This window comes from Colius striatus, chromosome 4 (genome assembly GCF_028858725.1).
Source record: "Colius striatus isolate bColStr4 chromosome 4, bColStr4.1.hap1, whole genome shotgun sequence".
Taxonomy (NCBI): Eukaryota; Metazoa; Chordata; class Aves; order Coliiformes; family Coliidae; genus Colius; species Colius striatus.
In genome coordinates, this window is record NC_084762.1 from 69384233 (window position 1) to 69406698 (window position 22466).

The following is a 22466-nucleotide window of genomic DNA, read 5'->3' on the forward strand; positions in this document are numbered from 1 at the left end:
GAGGCGGCACGGAGGGGCCGGGGCTGGGGTGCGCGGGCGCGTAGCGCCGCAGGCGTCTTATCGCCTCCCGAGCATCGGGGCGTCGCCGTCCGTCGCCTTCAAAGCGAGCAGCGGTGACGGCGCGGCCACCTTTCCCGTCTCGTCCCGTCCCAGGCCGTTCCGTTCCGTCACGTCCCTTCCCGGTAGGAGACCAGAGCCATGCTGCACTGGGGATACGACGAGCACAACGGTAGGGCGGGAGGAGAAGTGCGGCCGCGGCGCGTCCCGCAGGGCTGGGGGGTGGCCGGTCCTGCCGCGGGCAGCGCGAGTATCTCCGAGGGCGCTTTCCGCTGCTGGTGTGCTCGGCAGCTCCTGAGCCCGCGAGAGAGGCGGATGATCGGAAATGCTGTCGAGGTTTTGCAACGTGAGACTGAGCAGGTTTTTGTGTCGGAACAGTGCGAGGAAGGCTGCTGGGAGTCGGGTCGGGGGGTTATCTTTTGAGTTGACTCTGTCTGACTCCTTGTTGGGATTTCGTTTGATTTTCTAGTTGATGACTTGCATATACATATCGAGTGTTTCTTAGATGGTCACACCGCTGAAAGCGGCTGTTATGTAGTGCCTTTCTGATTCTGTGTTCTGCTTATGTTGTACGGTGGGAAATACCAGGTGCTAGAAGCGGTCATTTGAATGTATAACTACGCACCTAAGAGGACATGTTTTGGAATTTAGTCGTTTCATGGTTTCCTTAATCTTGTCAGTCTTTGAAGTCTCAAGATGTGCTGCTCATCAGCAGGCTTAAAGACTTTCCTCTATTTTGCATTGTAAGTCATGCAAACACTGCTTCTGTGTACAGACAGGCTCACAAGTCATGCAAGGAGAAATTAAAGTGCTTTTGTGAATTGGAGACTCAGCTCTGATAAATAAATGGAATAACTTTGATTGTCTATTATAATGTACAGAGAAATAAACCACAATGATAGTAAAAGGAAAAAGCTACATATTTGCCTATATGAATACTTGTAGGAGTATGCTTCATATATATTATTACTCAAAGTTTAAAATACTGTTTGTGCAAGTACTACCTTTCCTTCCTGGTCCTTTTGTTCCATCTTTCCTGGATGGGTATACTTTTCTTGAAAAACTGGGTGGTGGTGGGTCGCAGTGATATTGCAATGATAAAACATGTTATCTACTGTTGTGCAGTCTGCTCTACCCCTCCCTTGAAGACGTAAATAGGTCTTGTTTTTCAATTTTGTTTCTCCATATGTTTTCCGAGAGTGTTGTGGACTTCACCTGCACCATCCAGATAAGAAGCTCACTTTCCTTCTCTTATCCTGTCCCTCCTCCTTTGCTATTTTCAGCTTCTAGGAAGGGGAGGGCACCAGAATTTCTATCGAGGTGGCTCTGGACTTTGCTTGAGGCCCTGTTTCTCTTATAAAATTCTGTTTACTAGCTGATAACATATTTGGGGTGGAGTCTGGCTTTTTTTCTCCCCTTTCTTGGAGCCCCCAGCAACAATGGGTTGGGTAGTTCCTCATCAGTCCATCCCCTTCCCCCTGCCTATTACAGGAGACTAAAGGAGAGTGGCACAGATATCCAACACTGTTCTTCCCTATCATCAGTTTTATTTCTCAGCTTTTTCTTATGTATTCATTTGTTTTGATTTTGCTTGTTTCTTGTTTGTCTAAATAGTAGACACAGGAGTTTGCTCCAATTCTTGAAAAACATTGTTACCCCGTGTGGCCCTGAAAATATTTTTCCCTGAAACTAAGATTAAATTCTGCAACTAATGAGAAACAAAGAAACAAAGGGAAATCAATTAAATCTGGTGCAATCATATATTTAAGTTGACATCTTGAAGAGCTGGAAGGACACCTGTATTCAGAATTCTGCATTTGTTACTTGCAGGGATAAAAGCACTGTTTGTTTTTTTTTTTTTAAAACCTGATGAAAACTCATTTGCCCCATGGCAATAATAACTGCAACATAAATCATTATGTGCGCAGACTGTCAAATATTTCACATACATGTCTGTATGTATGGAATATCTATGTGTAAAGACACAAGCTATTATACATGGGATTAAATTTCTCCCCTTCCTTTAATGCATGTACATCTGAAATGAAAAGAGGCATTTTTGTATTTCTGTGCAAAACTCAGCCTTTGCTTTCTTGCCACTGTTCTTACCCCACAGTTTTGATGGTGCATAATACTGAGATCTTGAAAACTGACTTCATGTAGCATCATGTGTGTGTTTCTTTGTTGCTCAAGGTTCCTGTGGAGAGGGTAAGGTTCTTGCCCCTCCATCAAAATGGTCCTTTTAGTTAATTAGGCAATTTCCTTAGTTAAAAGACAAACCAAGAATGAATTACCTTCAGTTTAATATTTGTTTAATAAATGTATGGAAATTACTTACATGTATTGTGTTTTACTGCAAAACTGTCTCTTGATCTAGTTACTGCTATAACACAGAGGCATTTTATAAATAAAAAAGGAGTACAAAGTCATAAAATCATTTAGGTTGGCAAAGACCCTTCAGATCATCGAGTCAGACAATAATTATCACAGAATCACAGAATCTTAAGGGTTAGAAGGGATCTCAAAAGATCATCTAGTCCAACCCCACTGCCAGAGCAGGACCTTACACTATTTCTTCTATCTGAGAATAATGACATAATTTTGAAGTCTGTTTTTGAAAACAGCACTTAATTTTACCCGTTACCAATTTCAAATTGTTTTTATTTGAGTTATGTAATCTAATATGCAACTAAATTACTTGCAAACTTAACTTTATAAATTTACACATTTTGTATACGATAAACTGGGCAATAGATTATCTTTAGGAATAAATGAAGAGATGATCCTGTAAAGATCAGGCCATACCAAACTAATTAACTTTCTGCATATGAGAACATTCTACTAAAAAAAAAAAAATCCACTTTTTCACCTATAAGTGAAATGTATGCAGGTATAGAGGCTCACTGCAGCAAAAACATTCCCTGTGATGTCTCCACTGTGCTTGTTTCAAGTTAGTCTATCCTTTTGATGAAACACTTCAACTACAGCTGGATGAGAAAGCACCACTATTAGGTACTGTAGTGCTATAGAAAATTCTTCCTTTCTGACAGATTTGTAACTGTCTTCATTATGAGATCTAGTTCATGAATGTGTACAGTACTGGTAGTAGTCATAATCTGATCTCAGAGTGACACAAGTGTGCTTGATATTTGGTAATTCTGTGTCCAAAATAAAGGCATGGAATCTTCAGAGCAGATAGATCAGTTTTTTTTGTCATAAATCTTCGTCACAATGACTTTGGTTGTTGAGAGCTACTGAGGAATCTCCTTTAGTAACAGAACACTTTCCCATTGCCAGGAGGGGATTTCATAAGTTCCAAAATTGGTATATTTAGTCATGTTCTTTCAGTAAATCAAAAAACAGGTGAATGGATAAGTTAACCTATACTGGGCTTATCTTTAAGTACATAACTAGAAGGTTAAAGTGTACATTATGTTGAGATGGAGACACATAATTCATGTCCAAATTCAGAGTACATTTACTCCCTGGAGATCTCATTGGCTTAAATCTGATTGTAGGACATGCATTTCAGCATCTCCTCCAATATTTTCCAACAGTCCTACAGAAAGTTTGTTTTGGGATGGGATCTGTAGTAATGAATTGAACCACAATTTTCCTGGAGTGGCAAGGGTGTGATAATTGTATTAGATTGCTGGTAGATAATCTAGTGAGGAATACCACTTGATATAACCTAGTGGTACAAAATGAGCTGAAGTTTCTTGATATTTTCCTATATATTTCAAAAGGCCAGATTTCTGGCAGTCTAATATTTACTGACTGATTGTTTAGTCACCATAGCAAAACATGATTTTGATCATCCATGTAAAGGGCAAGTACAAAAACAAATACAGTGTCTTTTTACAACTGAAGTTTATTGTTGAGTAATTAGCTAATGACAGAACCACAGCCTTGGGTCTTCTTTTTGGCACTTTCAAATTACTTCTGAATGCAAATAATTTGTATTATTTAATGTACAAAAACTGTAGTTATTTTTGAGATGGAGCAATAGAACCAAGTAGTTAAGCATAGAAATACATTTTGCCTTTCCTCAGTTAAGGAATATCAGAAACATTAAGTAGCAATAAGCTTTTTCTAAGCCTCCCAACTCAGTCATTAGGTATAATGATGGTATAAATGACAGAGTGGTGCTTCTTATGATTAAAATTGTGCCTTGTGTGTCTAGGGTACTAGGATCCAAACACAGTTAAAATTATATCATATGCTATACCGCATGTAATTAAAGTATTAAATAGCTTTGATGACCATTTGTGGAGTAAGAGTAATTGAGTTGGAGCAGTTTTACGTTTCAAAATGGTAGGATATTTATCTTTTGCCTTAGAAGTGGTTTCCTTAATGGGTTTAGTTAATGAAGTCATTAGCACAAGGACTTTTTAACAAACTCAAGACTGAAGGCCCTTGTGCTTGTACTACCTGGCGTGTAGGTAATAGGCTGGCCTTTACAAGCTACTCCTCCCCTCTTCCATTTTTCAGTGCTGCTGAGAGGAAAACGAGCCTCTGCCCAGGTGCCTGTGCAGGCTGCGTCCCGCCGGCGCCGTGGGCCATGACCCTCCCTGATTTACTGCTGGGGTCATTTTAGCACCTGTGAGTTTCGAAGCTATGTTTGCTTCTGTTGAAGTCAAGGAGAGAAAACTACCTGTCAACTTTTGATGTTAGGTTATTAATCATAGCATAATATATTTTAATCCTTATTTTGTCATCATGTTAATTTAAGTGGTAAACCATCCAAAAAGACACAAACCAACAGGCCAGTTTATAGACTGACATCAGTTATGTGCATATTCAGTATGGACAGTTATGAGACTTTCCAGTGATGCAGATCTTACAAGATCGGTTTCTGAGTCCCATACTTCAGTTTTTTCTATATCGAATCTCTATTACTTGATTTATTATTCATGGATAAGCTTCTTATCCATGATAAGCCTGAAGAAAAAAAAAAAGTGCAGTGCTCTGTAATACTGAGAGATCATTAGCCCTGCAGACTGTTCCCTTTTCTGTTTTATATTTGCCCTTTTATCTTTTCCCTCTCCCTCCTCTCTTTTCCCTTACTTTATCCTCTTGTTCATTTTAAACCTTGTTCGCTATAGAACATATTCTCTAATCAACTTATTGTTCATATTTTCTTCTGTGGCTTCTTTCCACTTTATTTATTATTCAAATATGGTTGAAAAATAGCATGTATATTTTTGCAAGGACTCTCTGGTATTTAACACATAAGAACAGACACCTGTCACATGTCATCGATGAATCTTTCATTATTGTTTTGGAACAAAATTAGCCATTTTTCTCATAGCCTCATTTTTTATTTACAGAGACTGATTTTCAGATGACTTTTGACTTAGCTTGTGTGGAGAGAGGAAGTTTGATTGGAGATTACTAGTACACATTGACAGCTTCTTTAGTGTTTTAATTTCTAGCTAACTCTGGTGGATGATGATGCAAGTGTGTGTCTGGAAGATCTCTCATTCATCGTCAGGAAGCGGCAGAAATCCAAATCTCATGCAGGCACCACTGTCATGAGTGTTCCTGTTCTTCACTGATTTTGTCAGCATTGCACTACTGTGTGTCTCTGTGTATGCGTTGTGTGTGTATGTGTAGGCTTTATGGTTAGAGGGTGATTCTGTTGTGTCGTAACAGCTACTTTGCAGGGTTGATGCACTGGGAGGATATGACTGGTTGTGCCAGGATGCACCACTCAGCCCTTCTATCTTTTTTGACATCTCCCAATTTCATTCAGTGTAGTCAGTAAAGATGTGTTCTTAGTTTTTTTGCAGCCAATGATTAAAGTATAAGAAAACCCCTAATACACAGATTTTGGATAGATAAGAGGTAAATCTGAAAGATATGCCGAGACATGATATTAAGCAAAAATGGCATGTCAAAAATGTGTTGGTGCATGGTGCCTGTTGGATACAAGATGACTGGCTTAAATGTCTGTTGAGTATGTCTTGTGCATAGTGGCGTCTTAACTGTGAATAGTTAAAAATCTACTTACTTCATGTGGCCTTGTTCAAGGGCCAAATACAGTTAGATACACTATGCAAGGTAGATAAAGGTGTCCTGAGAGCTGCTGTTGCAATGTGGCACAGCAAAAGTAGCTGAATATTTTCATCTATGTTTTTCTGATGCACCCTTTTTTTACTTTAAAAGATGTGAACAGGAACAATTCAAGCATAGTCCTCTTTCACATAAAGCAGAGCCTTGCCATCAATTTAGACTTTTCTTCCAATGCATTGCAGGGCCTGCCCACTGGAAGGAAGTTTTTCCTGTCGCTAATGGAGACCGTCAGTCACCCATTGACATCAAAACTGAGGAAACCAAGTATGATCCTTCTCTCCGTCCTCTAAATCCAAATTACGATCCGGCTTCTGCTAAGATCATTCTTAACAACGGACACTCCACCAGTGTGGAGTTTGATGACACCGTCAACAAATCAGGTTTGTTCCTTTCCTGTTGCACTGTGTCTTTTTCCACTGTTTCCTGAATAGAATGTGTACAGCCTGGGCATGTCTCACTGCTGAGTATGAACCCCTCATAAACAATATGTCTTTGCTTCTCCAGATGACAGATTGCTTTTTTCCCTGTCTTTCAGCATGATACAATACAGGAACTCATGTTTGGACATGAGTTCAGGTTGCATTTCTCAGAAAGTGCTAGGATTCCCTCCTCACAGGGATGGTTTGATGCACCTCAGCCAGCTGGATAGTGCCAGCCTCCTTGTTTGAATAGCGTTGTGTAAAATTTTTCAAATGCTGCTTTCTCACTGCAGTTGAATCCTTTGTGTCTCATTACAGGTTCATTCCAACTGAATCGCTCGAGTCTCTTATCTGAGTTTAGCTGCAGGTTTGATTATGTGTTTTTTTTGCCTTTTGACAATCCATACCTGTACTTCTTGTATCAAGTAAGAGACGATACAGAACAAATCAAATCTATCCCGAGAGATTCCTTTTCTTCTTTGAAAACGATTATTATCACAGTCTTCTCTAGGAATGTGTAGCTTCCCTTTTTTGCAAGCAATACTTCTTCATCTTTAAAACCTTCTCTTGGATGACAGGCAAGCTAGCACAACTCCTCTTGAAACTCTAGGAATGCAGATTCTTCAAGCAATAAAATCATCTTGTGGTTGCTGAGGATTCAAGTCCATATGATGCTTTCACAAGGGTCAAAGTCAGAGGAGGACTAATTTGTGATCATCCTGTCCATTAGTCCTGAGCTTATAGTGGCAACAGGGAAAGACATAGATGGAGACATCATCATACTTTACTTTCCTGGACAGTCCTAGTTTAATTCCTAAATTTCCCATTGATACAAGCAACACTGGATGTTGCCTGAAACCTATCAACTGACCATCAGTGATCTGGTCTGACCTCGTGTGTGTTAAATGCCAAGGAACTTTCCAGAATTAGTCTGTGCTTCAAGCCCAGTAGACGTGGGTGAAGTAGAGCACCTCTCTTAGGAAAACGTACAATCTTGATTTCAAAATTTCCAGTGATGACGAACCTATCACAGCCTTTGGTAAGTTGTTCTAATTGTTAATTACCCTCACAATTTAAAAAATTGAAATTACACTTTGTTTCTGATGTGAGTTAGATCAACTTAGCCTTTAAACTAATTTTCTTTTTTTATAATAAATATGAATACACCAAGAACCTCTTCTGCTTTCTAACTCCATCCATGAAGTGACAGGGCCCCAACATAGTATTTCTAGAGTTACACCGCTACCAAAGCAATGGTAATGTGATCCTCCTCTTACTGCTTTCCTCAGGCCGTATCACCAAGGTTCATGTTGTGGCAAAGCACTGACAGATGTTGATCAGATACAATTAACAAATGTAATCCCTAGTTTTCTTCAGGCAGCTCTGTATCTTCTATGCATTGACTAGATTCTTCAGTCCACAAGCATGACTTTGCTTTTTGGCAGTTATCATGCCTTACCTATCAAAGAATTCAAATCCTTCTATATCCATAAACTAAGTCACTCACTTTTTATTTTCCCTAGTACTTGTCACTGACAAACTTTATCAGTAATGTTTTTGTTTTCTTTCAGGTCATTGATCAAAAAATACTGAATTTTCTAGGGCCAAAATTCAGCCTCTGGGGCACCCCTGTGAAGTAAGCACTCCTGCCATATGTTGGGTTTATGGAAAAAAAATCAAATCAATTGATAGTAAACACATTAGCATTTTTTTTAATGCATTATTAACTGACTTCTGTTGGAACTCTTTCTTCACTTTGGCCAGCTTTGAAACTGGTCTGTCAAGTCTACAACTGTTTGTGTAATTCAGTTTATCCTCTTTGGTATGATGTTAGCCACATACTCTGAAACTGGCCGCTTGATATTTCAAAGACATCCTTGTCCAGCAATTTTAAAACTTTTAAATATTTATATTTGCCTTAAATAGCTTCTAACTAACCTCTTCCTTAATTACTGTTGGAATGGAAGGGTTTTACCATCACTGTATAGTGTGGCACAAATACATCACAGAATCGCAGAGTCATAGAATGGTAGGCATTGGAAGGGGTTGGAAGGCCATTTTCCACATTTTTCAGGAGAAGTATTTCAGTGAATACTGATGCATGTCTTCATAATTGTTTTCCCTCAAACAGTTAAGACACAGATCTTTACACATTTCGAGGATCATTTGCCTCCTACTTTTCAGTCCTTGAAAGAAGGAATTTGTTTTAGGAGTGTCACTTCCCCATCCCCTTTGTTCACTAAGTTTACAGGCTGTGTAATATCATGGTTTTGAGTTGAAGTTTTAAGGAGGTCAATTATTTTCCCCACAGCTAAACATACCAGTTCCTTTTCATTAGCCAGGCTACTTGTGTTTGCAGATAGACAACGTAAGAAATTATTGTTTTGTCTTTATTTGGTGCATTTTGTTCATAACAAAGTGTAGGTTTTGAACTAAATGTAGAAAAAATAAAATAATAAAAAATATTGTGCTCCCCAGTGTTAATTTAAAAAATAACTAGTTAAAGCTCCCATTCTTTCCTCTTATAATGTCTATAATGAGCCATTAAACCCTCACAGACTAATTTCTAAAGCCTCAGAGGAGTTACAGAGACAGGAGAGTGGGGTGATTTCTTTTGCAGCGAATAAAGAATCTTTCACATTCATCTTTGTGAAGAGATGGTTTGGTTCAAACTCTGATTAGCCAAAGATAAGCACTTGCAAAAGCAAAAGATGTATGTCAAGAGGATGGGGTGGCACTTTTTTCTGTTGTCTCAAGTGACAGGACAAGTTACTTTTAAACATAAGGAAAACCTGCTTCACTGTAAAGGCAAGGGAGCCATGGCACAGGCTGCTCAGGGAGGGTGTGGAGTCTCCTTCTCTGGAAGCTTTCAAAACCTGCCTGAACACGTTGTCATGTGGCTTGATCTAGGCAGACCTGCTTTAGCAGGGGGGTTGGACTAGAGGATCTCTAGAGGTCTGTTCCAACCCTACCATTCTGTGATCCTATGAAAACAATGAAAAGCCCACCCAAATGCATGCTAAGTTAAATAGAATAGAACAGAGTAGACTCTTTCAGTTGGAAAGGACAACAATCATCTGTTCCAACTACCTGACCAAATCAGGGACGATGGAAAGTTAAAGCACGTTGTTAAGGGCATTATCCAAATACCTTCTGAACACTGACAGGCTTTAGGCATCAACCACTTCTCTAGGAAGCCTGTTTCAGTGTTTGACCACCTTCTCAGTGAAGAAATGCTTCCTAATGTCCAGTCTGAACCTCTCATGGCCTGACTTTGAACCGTTCCCACCACATACCAGAGATCAGCACATCTCCCTGCACTTCCGCTCCTTGGGAAGCTGTAGAGAGCAAGGAGATTGCCCCTTCACCTCTTTCTCCCCAAACTAGATCACCCCAAAGTCCGTAGGCACTCCTCATGGGACATTCTTTCCAGCCCTGGCTAATTAAATGTCAGTAATACTGAAGTTGTATAGTGCATCTGTAATGTTGTCTTCATTTTATTTATGTTAATATATGCTCCTTTTTCTCAGACTTCAATCTCTGTAACTGGATCTAATGAAGAAAATGAAAGAAAGAGCATTGAAAAATTTTTTAAGCTTCACCTGCTTTCCTCCAAATTCAAAGAAAAATATTTTTCTGATCCTCTCATTTATTCCTAAACCCTATGTTTTAAGCTTAATTTCTCAGAGATTAATTTAAATACATTCAAGAGAGGAAACCACTTCAAAAATAGAAATATTTTCCCATCTCCTGAGAAGCACTCAACTCATGGCAAGACAAACCTGGTGATAACAGCATACCTTTTAGTGGGCCATAACCCACTAATCTATAGAGAAATGGAATTTTGAAAGTCATATCCTGGACCAGTGAGAGTTTCTGTAGTAACTTCAAAGATATGAGAACCCATCCGAGACAGCTTTTGAGAAGGAGTCGGGGGCCTTCAATCCAAAGACTGAAGTCTGATGTGAGGTTAGAGGATGTAGGTAGCAGCCCCCATTCCTGCAGTGAAGCCTTTTCCTCTGCTTGAATTTCCAGTGCTGACTGGGGGGCCGCTCAGTGGGACCTACAGGCTGCGCCAGATTCACTTCCACTGGGGCTCCAATGACGAAGCTGGCTCTGAGCACGCGGTGGATGGGATGAAGTATGCGGCAGAGGTAAGACCTTGCATGGAGTCATCTGGACCTCTAAGCTTGTCTCTGGTTTTCCATTGTAAGAATAATGTTGCCCCTCCTCTTCCCACCTATTGTTCTCCCCCACTTTACCCAAAGACAAGTGATCTTCCTGAAATGTTGCATGATTTCTCCTTTCTCAAAAAGAGAGTGCATTTGAAAGCTTTGGATAGGATTAAAAAAGGAGTAAAGAAGACAAGTGCTTGATAAGAGCAAGATTTAATGTTCAAGAGTTATTTTAAATTTTGTCTTTCACTGTCACTTCCTTGGAGAATATTTTCAAAGTCATCTTCAGTTACAGAGAATTATTTGATTTGAGGCCTGTGCAGTGTTAAATGTTTGCAAGAGTTGGGAGTGTTGCAATTTGTGGTGCGTTTAGCATTGTGATGATTGTGACTTTGAGGACTCACCATAATATCTGCGAGGTGCCTGCTGTCAGTGGAGGTACTGTGTTTCAGTGGAGGCAGTGTACTACAGGGAGTAATGCACGTTCTGTTCTTACACGGAGAGCTCGCTCCTGCTTCGTCTCCTCTGGTGTGTTTGAGTAGTCTACAGTAAAAAGTATTCAGTATCCAATTCCTCTTTGCAAGTGGAAGTAACATGGAGCATTTTGATGAGAGAGTTGTTTAACAATGCATAATTCAGACAGTGGAGGAGTTTTATGGGGTTAAAAAAAAGTAAAAGATATAAAAATAAATGATAATGGCCAAATAAGGGATAAAGTAAAGAAGAAAAAAATGAAATGTATGCACAGTTTTTACTGGAAATGCTGTAAGAGATAGTGGTCAGGAAAAAGTCAGTTTTCTGTTACTAATGGGGAAAAGTGACATTTGCAGTGTTTAAAGGCTTATGTTTTCCACAGGAACCAGGTGAGATGGAATATAAAGAATTAATAGAGGTGCTTTAAAACCATTAAGTGCCAAAACCAAATTTCTAGCAGAGAAAATATAAATATCTTTCCGATCTAAGAAACCAAATGGAAGGAGAAAATATCTCTGAATTTCTAGCCAGTATAAAACCTTTCTGTTACCTGCTGGTTGGGTAACCTTCCACAAGAAACTCTCTAGATGTCACTTTGGCTTTGGGATAAGAAACCCAAAATTAAGATCAAAGCTTCTGAGCACTGTCCGCACAAAAGAAGATACCTCAGAAGGAGTCATGAAAATGGTTTCAGTGCTCACCTTCATAAGGAAGATGCATAAGATGTCAAGAAAAAGCACCAACAGAATTGAAGAAGGAATTAGTGTACAGGTAAAGAAGACTGCAAGGTTCAACCCCCTAAACCCACCGGGAAGCTGAAGGCATCCATGGCTCCATTCTTTGTGACAGCGTATGGTCTGATCAAGGTCTCTTCACAAGCTGCAGTGACAGAGCGGTGGTAAGACGGCATATATTCCTTAAAGAGAAGTCACAAGCCATTGAGAATGGGGCTGTACCCAAAAGTGTTTCACAGCTCAGTTTGTTTGGGGGTTTTGGTTTTGTGGGGGGATTGGTTTGGCCAGGGTTTGGCAAAGCCCTGAGGACTGGGAGTGGGCTTTACTTAGCTGCGGAAATTTTCCTTTTTCCTTTTTGTTCTTTGTTCTTTTTTTTTTCTTTTTTAAAAACCCACAATAAAAGTCAATTCTGACTGAGAGTATCTGTTTCCTTTTTGTGTATGTAAAGATGTAATTGTTTGAAAGTTGTTGAATGTAGCTTCTGTGAACTTAGCAATAGTAAGTGCTGCAGGCACTCTGAGCTCCAGAATACTAATGCACCTGAGAATGGTTTAGTGCACTACCTTCTCTTCCTGGTTTAATTTATAATATTCTTAGTAACTTTCCTTCAAGGATCTCTGAAGCTGTGAGCCAGTATGTGTTACCTCGTGAGCATGCATGTGTTATTATTGATTTCAGTGGCATTCCTGACTTGCTGGAGGTAATCTTTCAGCACTTTGAAGTCAAAGTGCTTTGACAAACATTAATTATTCTTTATAACGCCATGTAAGAGCTCCATTTTACAGATACAGAAAATTGAAACTCATAGAGTTTAGGCAAGGACTGAGATTTAGAGTTAAAAGCTTCACACTCCTAGATCCCTCCTTCAACCATTCAGCTATGTTGCTTCTCATTCCAGCTTTCCTAAATTGCTCTTGCATTAGAGGCCTTGAAATGCTGTATTCCAAAAGGAAGGCTTTTGATTTTTGCAGAGCTTGATCCCAGTTTAAGTCATTCAGTGCAGTTGCTTTTTAGCAGTCCTGAGAGTAAAGTTCAAAATCTGAGAAGATGGTCACCAATTTTAGACAAGCCAATCCCATGCCCCGATTCTGAACCTTCTTTATCTAAAGGAAATAAGATTTACTAATCCACTCAGGATTTTTGAGAGTAATTAATGTTTGCTAAGTACTTAGCCTTAAGCGCTGTGTGAGTGTTTGTGCTCCCTCCAGTTTGGCAGTGGGACCATTACTCAAAGCTAGGATGTCCTGGTGCTTCCGAGGAGCCAGGAGCTCCCAATGCAGTGTGGCCAGGATTTAGGTAGGAAACCTGACTTAGCAGGAGGGACTGAGGTGGTATGGGAGTAGACATCATGGGCTTTTCCTTTCCCCACCTGGCTAGGTGGTGTTTTTAAGCTGTTGAAGCAACTACTACATGACAGTTCCAGAATAATGCATGTTGGAAATGCCAATGCTCAAAGCTGAGGTAATCAAGCTGCTTGTAAGTGGGTAACTACTAGTAAAAGCAGATGGCAGTTGGAAAGTATAAAAAATGCAATTTTGATGTTCAGCTTAAACTAAGCAAGGGAAAATGGGTCAGTACAAGTTTAATATGTGTTCCTCTGCCTATTTTTTAGCTAGCTATGTGGCTGATTAACGTTACTGAAAGCTTGATTAAGCAAAAACAGGAGCAACTAATAAAATTCTCATGTTTTCCAATCACTTTTTAAAATCACATGGTTTTAAAAGCTTTAGTTATATAACCATGAGATATCTTAGCTTCTCTGGTCAAAATCTGGGGACCCAATAGCAGTTTGCTAGGCACTGTAGTGTGTTGATTGATGCTAAATTTTTTATAATCTCAGACACCGGAAGTGTGTTTTGACATTTGTGTGAACTGTATATTTACCAATTTAAAAAAAGAATTGCATTTAGAAAACCAAATGGTTCTGAATAGGAAAGAGCAAAATCGAGTACCAAAGCCAGCGAAGGTGTAGTCTTAATATGTGACTAGTTGAGTTCAGTGGGAGTTGATACTGTCTGTGTCTCTTGCTTTTAAGCTCCATGTGGTCCACTGGAACTCAGAAAAGTATTCCAGTTTTGTTGAGGCAGCTCGTCAGTCAGATGGGTTAGCGGTCATGGCTGTATTTCTGAAGGTAAGAAAAAAATGCCTTAGCCCTTGTAATAAATCTGCATTATGAGCCCCAAAGGATAATGGTGATGATTGCTATAATTATTGCTAAAGAGATACCTGTTTGTTATGGGCTTTAAATTACACTGTTTCCCTCGTACTGATCAGTTTCCCCCGAGGATTAAAGATATACAATTAATAGATTTCCAAGACAGTGGAGCTCTTTGGTTTGCTTATTCTGCACTTGTCTACAACATAAGATGTGGAACTTAATTCCACTGCCTCTATGTTGATTCCAGTACCTTGTACTTGACTAACTGGTTTCTTTCAGAGGGCAACCTGATTTGATTCAAATGGTGCTTTAAAAATTTTTTTCTGACTTGATACTTTCTTCTGAAAAAGAATAATTAAAAAATCTTCAAACCAGAAACACAATTTCCATATAATTGTATACTTCTTTGGCTTCTCTACCTGCTGAAGATGAAATTAAACTCCTGAAACAGATTCATTGACTTCTTTGTGAAGAAATAGATGGAGAATTCACGCAATCCATGACAAAAGATAGGATTTTGCTCAAATCTGTGGTTTCTGCCTGGCTTCTACAGCTTCCTGAGAACAGCTACTACTGTTTCTGTCACTGTCATGGTCAAAGTGCCGTTACATGCAGCAGTTGCAAAGAACCACTTTAGTAATTCCTTCTTTTCAGTTCATGTTATAATGATTCAAGGAAAGTTTCATTGGATTTCTTAGCACACAAAGTCTGCTTGGGATACATCAGAACAATGTTTTCACTGTTTCAAGGAATTCAAATTTCAGATGCGAGCCTGCAATTGTCAATATCCTGCATACAAAACATGAAACAGAAATTGATTTTATTCCACAGACAGCTACAATTTGTGGGGGTTTTGTATCTGAAATAATTACTGTGAATAGGCCAAATAAATTACAGTCAGCAAGTGAGTGGATCTTCTTTACAACCTGTACTATTTCTAAGGACCAACAACTCACAAAACCTGTCAGATCTCACAGCCACTTAAGTTATGTCAAATAGTTTCATTTTGCATTTGCTTTTAGATTAATGTTTTTTATTGTTATTCTCTGGAGTTCAAGTATTTCTTTTTTTCTCTGGTGTTTAATAGATTGGTGAATGCAACCCTCAGCTGAAGAAGATTACTGACCGCTTGGACACCATCAGAATCAAGGTGATCAAATGCTTCTAAAAGAATATTAATGTTGGTGATTGCTTCTGTGGCTTTGGTTTTTTTTTGGTAGCCTGACTGCTTCTCCCTTCACCTTCACATTCCCTAGCCCCTAGTTTTGTAGCTATTGATATTTAACTCTGATTTGGGGCAGTTTAGGAGCATTCTTGTTAGGTAAAGTCCAAAACTAAGCAGATCAAGGATAGTTTTTACACAGTAAAAAATTGGAGGAAAAGGCTAATTCCTCACAGAACCTAGTCTCTGACATCCATTGCTAAGAGAATCATAACAGGGGAAGGGCATACTTCATGGAAAGCTGTGAAAAAAATGAGGGAAAGGTTTCCTCCCTTGCTTTGCTGAGGTACAGGGTGAGAAATAAGCTATTGTTTGTGCAAGAGAAATCCATCAAACTCAGGACATCTGGTAGCCAGAGCAGTGAGAAGTAGTAACCCCTCGGCCAGGGAGGAGTGAATGAGGAGGGGAGCAAGTAGCAAGAACCTGCAAAGTTCTGACAGCCCCGTAGAAATCACATTGAAAAGCCTAGCATATTCTCACCTCTCCCTCCAACATCTCATGGTCATTTGGAACTATAGGAAGCCCATGCTAACATGGCACCTTTCCTGGTGTCCTGTGAACATAAAGGATAGCAGCAGCAAAGCTGTTGGGAGGTAACACCTCATCAGAAGGGCACTGGCTTACTAGTTCTAGAAGATGTTCTACTGCCTTTGGCATGATTTACCTTGGTTTCCTGCTTTTAAGAGGCCCTGTTTTTTTTTTTTTTTGTTTGTTTGTTTGGTGTTTTAAAACTTTGTGTAAGAAATACATTTCTAAAATAGTTCATCTAAAACCACCATGAGGTTTTTTTTTCTTCTTTCCAGGGTAAAAAAGCGCTATTCACAAACTTTGATCCCAGCTGTCTACTTCCCAAGTCCCTTGACTACTGGACTTACTTTGGCTCTCTCACTGTTCCACCTCTTCTTGAGAGTGTCATCTGGATTGTTCTGAGAGAGCCCATAAGTGTTTGTTCTGAACAGGTATTCTGTTTTTTCACTGCAGTGGAAATATTGCTTTAGTAAAGTTTGAAATTGTAAATACTACCCAAAGATTTTTTTTTTTTCCCCATATCTCTTTTTTCTATAGTAGCCAGCAACAGGACAAGGGATAATGGGATGAAGCTGGAACACAAAAAGTTCCACTTAAACATAAGAAAAAACTATTTCACTGTGAGGGTGAGGGAGCAGTGGCACAGGCTGCCCAGAGGGGTTGTGGAGTCTCCTTCCTTGGGGGTCTTCAAGACCCGCCTGGACATGTTCCTATGCAACCTGATCTAGGTGAACCTGCTTCTGCAGGGGATTTGGACTAGATGATCCCTAAAGGTCCCTTCCAACCCCTGCCATTCTATGGTTGTATGTTGACACTGCCTCCTTCAGCAGACTTTTAAACACAAAATATCAAATTTACCTTGACTTCTTGTTCCTTTTCTTTATATAATAACTATTTATTATCAATTTTAAAAGAAGGATCTGCATACTTTAAAAATTAACAACCAAAAATACCTCACCAGGAAACTTAGGGTAAAAAGGGTTCTGGTGACAGAAATCCTGGAATTCCAGACAGTTTGGTTATTTGTATGCCCTGCTCAAAACTCTTCTCTGGCATTTTTCTTTGGAAAATCAATGGTAAATTTGTTCTTGCATTCCAGATATGTAAAACTTGGTGAATTTCCTAGAATAATAAAAGGGAATAGAATTGTAGTAAGCTGGGGTTTATGTTATACTGTTTTAGGAAAAGTGTGATGCCACCTAACAGTCTGCTTACACTTCTCATTAAATTAAGCTTCATGCTGTATATTAATGTTGCAACAGTGACACCCAGCGGGCTGATCATCTTAGGCATAAAGAGGTGTTTTTTTCCCACTGGAGATACTGGTGTCAGATTAGAGCTTCTAAAATTGGAAGCTAATAAGTGCATCACCTGCAATAGGTTATCAATACATTGGGCACACCATAACCCTTAAGATTTTTGTACCACAGTGTTTGTCTCATTCATGGCCAAGATTACAAACACCTCAGAAAATTCAATATTCTAGGCTGCATACTCAGCAGAAACCGCAACTTTAGTCTGTGCAAAATGTTTATAGAGAGTTCACTTAATGATATTCTTGCTTGTCAGGAGACCTCAAATTCTCTGTGTAACTAGTTTGAGGTCATGTATCTGCTCTGCGCATCCATTTTTCTCATTTGTCTCTTCTCCACACCCCTCAGTCTGGCTTTGTAAGGCTCACTGCAATGTGTTTGATCTAAGATTGAAAATTTGTGTTATCAACCTCTGAAAGACAAGCTGTTGCTCAGGTTAAAAGATTCTTATTTGGGCTAATCTCTAATTAGTATGTTTTAAAATGGGAAACATTGTATGCAAACACCCATGGGTAACAGGTGCAGTGGACATGATGTTGCAAACAGCATCAAACACTGATTGATCAAACACTGATCAAACAGCATCAAACTACTCACTCTTCACAGACTGCAGCTATATCTTGCATATTATAATATAAATATGCTGTATTCTTATAAACATGCATGTAGCTAAAAGTTTTTGTTTTCAGTAATGTTCACTGTTGTGGCACCATTTTGCCGTTCAATTTTATTCCTCAGGTCTGTATTTATTTGAGGTTTCAGTTTACTGCTTTACTACTTTTGGTGCATTTTTCAGGTTGAAAGAAATTAAAAATATTTTTTTAAGTATTTAGAAACTCACAGGGAGCCTAAATTATAAATGTTAGCTTTAGAATGGGGTGAAGTAAGATAGTACTGACTTATTTTACTTTCAATGCAATGAAGATTTGACGTGCTGTACAAGTAAATGCTCTGTTATAATGGAATGGTTTTTGTGCTGTCTGTCTTGGGTAACCTAGAAGGGAAGTAAGGTAGTATATAGAAACATAGTAAATACTGGAAATATTAGAAGTTAGATAAAATACTAAACTTCAAGTCAGAAAGCAGACTTATATTTCCCAAGGTCTGGACACGGAGCTTTCATGTGGGTTTCTGCTGAGATCAACTTAAGCAGGGAAAGTTATGCTGAGGTATGAATAACTGCTTGTTGTGTGTTTTCACAAGTGAAAAATTTGGAATCACTCCTGATCTGAGTACATGTTTAATATATGAAAGATGGTAATTGCAGAAGCTTTCAAAAGCACCACAGCTATTATTTCGGGTTGTGAATCTACCAAAAGCACCACAGCTATTATTTCAGGTTGTGAATCTACAATCTACTCTTTGAACACAGAGATATATGCAGGTACATGTAAGAAAACTAATTTTTGGCACAAAACGTTCCAGAATCTCCAAACTATAAACTCAAACTAAAAAAAAAAAAAAATCCTAGTTTAGATCACATTACAGAAGAAAAATGATTCTTATGCAGTTTCATTCTGACACATACGTTGTGATACTTTCTCAGCAGTTGCTGTTTTTAATTTGCAAGGACGCAAGTGGTGAAATTGCCATTCCCTACATGCCATAGAAAAATAAATTCAATCCCTCCTGTTTGAAAAAGGATGACAAGCATCTTTAATATCTACTACATGCTTTTTCTTTAGTATGAGCATGGGAGTTTTCTGCTAAGCCTTATGTTTCTTTTGATTGCAGCTAGCCAAGTTCCGCAGCCTGCTGAGCACTGCTGAAGATGAGGTCGCCTGCTGCTTGCTGAGAAACTACCGGCCTCCCCAGCCCTTAAAGGGACGAGAAGTCAGAAGGAATTAAAGGAGTGAAGTCAGTCTCCCTCTGAAACCAAAGGCTGAATTATTTTAATAGTTAACATACTTTGTGATTTTATTTTTGTTGTTGCTGAGTTGTTTTAACAAATAGGTGTTGATTTATTATTGGTTACCATGCAGTCGTTTCTCACAGACAAGTATGTCCTGAGTTGTTGCAGGTTCATCAATGTTAATGGGTCTGACTGTGTTTGAGTGTGTTGGTTTGGGAGCAGTGAGGTGTTAGCATTGCATGTGCAGAGGGCTGTGCTAATCCTAAGGGTCAGATGTGGCAAGGGAGTTGTCCAGAATTTGCTACCAAATTACTAAACAGGATCCCTGATATTAAAGGCAGTAAAAAATATCCTGGAATTATTCTTTAATATAACATTCAGCTTCTACATAAGACTTCACACTGTAATTCTCAAGAAAAAGATATTTCAAGGCTGATATAATTTCATTGCCAACTTCCATAATACTATGCTTACCCTCCTACAAAAAGCAATAATGACTAACAGCATTTAAGTAAAGCAGATATTTATGTGATCCTGTTCTGACTGCTTCATAGCAGTAATGATGTACTGATTGATTAAAAACAAACAAACAAACAAAAATAACAAATAGTAAGGATTTTGCATATTGCAGAATTATGTCAAGTAGATTAGGTATTACTTAATTCCATCACATATAGTGATGAAATTGCCCTGAAACCTGAAAACTGCAAGGTGAAACGGCGTAGAGGGAACTGTTCATTCCTAAATCCAGTCTGTTGCATTTACTGAACAATAAGGGACTGTAACGCTGTATCCATGTTGCATCAGACTCTTACCACTTAAAATCAGGAGGCAAGAGTAGCTGTTGCTCCAGACTGTTTCATACTAGGCACATTGCACATGTAAAACACATACTATATGCCGCATATCTTGCGGTGGAGCATAGGACTCCTCAGCTGTGTAATGTCTCCTAGGTACTGGCTGGTGTTTTGTTGCCACAGCTTAACTTGGGTCATTGTGCTTCTATTCTAAGGCCAAAGATAGCACTTAGAGCAAACCAAAGAAATCAGAATCAAGTCAATATTAAATAAAAGATCAGCCCTCAATAGCCATGTGTTAAAAAGTATGTCTATGAATCGACTTAAGCCTGTGTTCTCTCAGGAGCTTTTCTTATTTGAATATAATTATGCCAAATTTATTTTTAGCATTTTTAATGAAGTTGTCATAGGATGTAGCTTAGTATAGGATTAGATTTACCCTCAGACTGTGAATATACATAGTGAAAGCCAGCAATATCTGAAAGAGGCAACTAGAGGTTTCATGGGCAGCAACTACCTCCAGTCTCTGTAGTACTTCTAACAAACTCATCTTCCAGAATTGCACTCCATGGGTTTTTTAATAGGTTTCATAGGCTGTGCCTTTTACCTCAACAGGTCTTTTGATCTTAGATGGACAAACATGAGGGAAATCAAAATCAAGATTTTTCTTATAATTGAATAAATTAGACATAGAGACATAGATATTTTAGATTAGTTTGAGATAGTTGACTTTTTTGGTTTCTCCTCCTTAGAACATAGCTACTATTACTGCAAGGCCTCTCTATGCCTTCTGAATGTTTTTTGAAGAAAAGAACACAAATAGGACACCAGGAGAGGAATTAAAGGTGTTTGGCAGTGGCAGCAGGTACAAGCATTATCCAAAAAATCTGCAGGCACTTTTTGCTTGCTGGCATAAGGAGATTAATGCAGCTGAAAAGACCTACCTCAAGTTGATTCCTTCTGAATGGAGACATCTGGAAAATGTGCATGGAGAGAGTGGAAGCATATTGCGTGTTTTCACACAATTTTTTAGATTTATTGTTGGATCTGATATGTTTCCCTGTCATGTGAGTAGCTGCAGAACATGAACAAAATGTTTACAAATCTCATTAAGGTTATAAAGTTTGTTTGCCTCAGAAAAGAAAGTAATAATGCTGATGCTTCATATCAAAACCAAAATTTTTACCTGTTTTTTTTACATGTTGAAAACAGTGGAGTTCATCCAATGCTTTGATATTTATAAGGATTTTATCAAAATAAAAAAAAATATTTAATGAATGTGTCTTGTACTTTCTATTGAAGAAGTTCAAGTTTACAAAGAAGGCTGAAGTTTTGTAACTAGCACCTGGAGCTCTCGTTTTGGAAAAAATTGGCACCCCTCATTTGAAGTCTATTGTCTTTAAGCAGTGTAGTATTAGGTGTCTTTTTTATGTTCCAAGTAAAATGTCTTTGGCAGCAGTAAGACATACAATCAATCATACATTAACTTTCTGATAGCACTTTTTAAAAAGCTATTGACTATTTTTATAGAGTTATGCAAGTAATTTTTAGAAGAAGACATCATTCACAGTAATTTTCTTAATGTGGAGATGCTATGTTCTTGTTAGATTGACCTAGCATGCTACTGCATCTGGGATGAAAGCTAGCAGTGGCATCTGAAAAAGACTAGAAATGCTTGGTTGCCTGAAATCCTTTGGGAAGAGCTTGAAGAGCTTGCCAGGTTATCCGTCTGCTGCAACTGTAAGGTAAGAGCGTGGACCTAGTCTCAACACTGAGCATTGGTTACAGAACCACAGAATCTTAAGAGCTGGAAGAGACCTTGGAAGATGACCTAGTCCAACCTCCCTGCCAGAGCAGGACCACCAGGAGTAGGTCACACAGGAACGTGTCCAGATGGGTTTTGAATGTCCCCAGAGAAGGAGATTCAACAACCCATCTGGGCAGCCTGTTCCAGTGCTCCCTCACACTCACATGGAAGAAATTCTTCCTTGTGTTTCTTTGGCACCTCTTATGTTCCAGATTATACCCATTGCCCCTTGTCCTGTCGTTGGACATCACTGAGAACAGCCTGGCTCCATCCTCCTGACACCTACCCTTTACATATTTGTAAACATTACACATCTCCAGTCACTAACTCCCTCAATGCCCAAACTGCGCTAAAACCCAGACAGATGACATGACATGCTCCTGCAGAGTTAAATCTCAAGTGTAGGCTCTGTGCTGTACTAAAATAACGCTAAAGCAAGCAAGGCTAAAATATGCCATCACCATTCTGCGGCTGCAGGCCTCTTTGATCAACTCTTTACCCTCTGACACACTTGGAAACTTTATACTACGAAGAATGAAATGTTCAGTGACCAAAAAAACATGGGATATTTGCAGCAAAAAGTAGCTGTCAAGAACTGTATACGTCTGGATGGTTGGTCACACATAAATAAACTGCAGTAGAGCTCTGTGGTCAGCTCAACTGGTTTTGGCACAGGAAGGAAGCAGTTTGCTCTGTTGTGTTTATAGTCTTTGCCAGTTGTGCTCATGATGTCTTTGGTGTTGCAAAGACTGTTTAATATCAGCTGGGAATTTTTGTTATGTCAGAAAAAACATGGTAATTAGCTGTCTTTCCTTCTGGAGAACAGTGAGCTGAAGATCAGGGAGATATCTGTTT

General features: G+C 39.0%; 1 protein-coding gene across 5 annotated transcripts; it reads left to right on the top strand.

Annotated features, from left to right (window-relative positions):
* Window positions 1-95: 95 nt before the first annotated feature.
* LOC104564091 (carbonic anhydrase 13) lies at window positions 96-21078 on the top strand. 5 transcript variants are annotated; one of them, XM_061994466.1, is made up of 7 exons: window positions 97-229; window positions 6315-6512; window positions 10587-10705; window positions 13970-14065; window positions 15180-15242; window positions 16118-16273; window positions 18890-21078. In XM_061994466.1, the coding sequence occupies exons 1-7, from the start codon at window positions 199-201 to the stop codon at window positions 19001-19003; spliced, it is 777 nt and encodes a 258-aa protein (XP_061850450.1). In that variant the 5' UTR covers window positions 97-198; the 3' UTR covers window positions 19004-21078. The 5 variants fall into 5 exon arrangements, with proteins under 5 accessions (XP_061850454.1, XP_061850453.1, XP_061850450.1 ...); XM_061994467.1 differs by lacking the exon at window positions 97-229 and adding an exon at window positions 240-403; XM_061994471.1 differs by lacking the exons at window positions 97-229; window positions 6315-6512 and adding exons at window positions 7068-7590; window positions 8123-8187.
* The last annotated feature ends 1388 nt before the right edge of the window (window positions 21079-22466 follow it).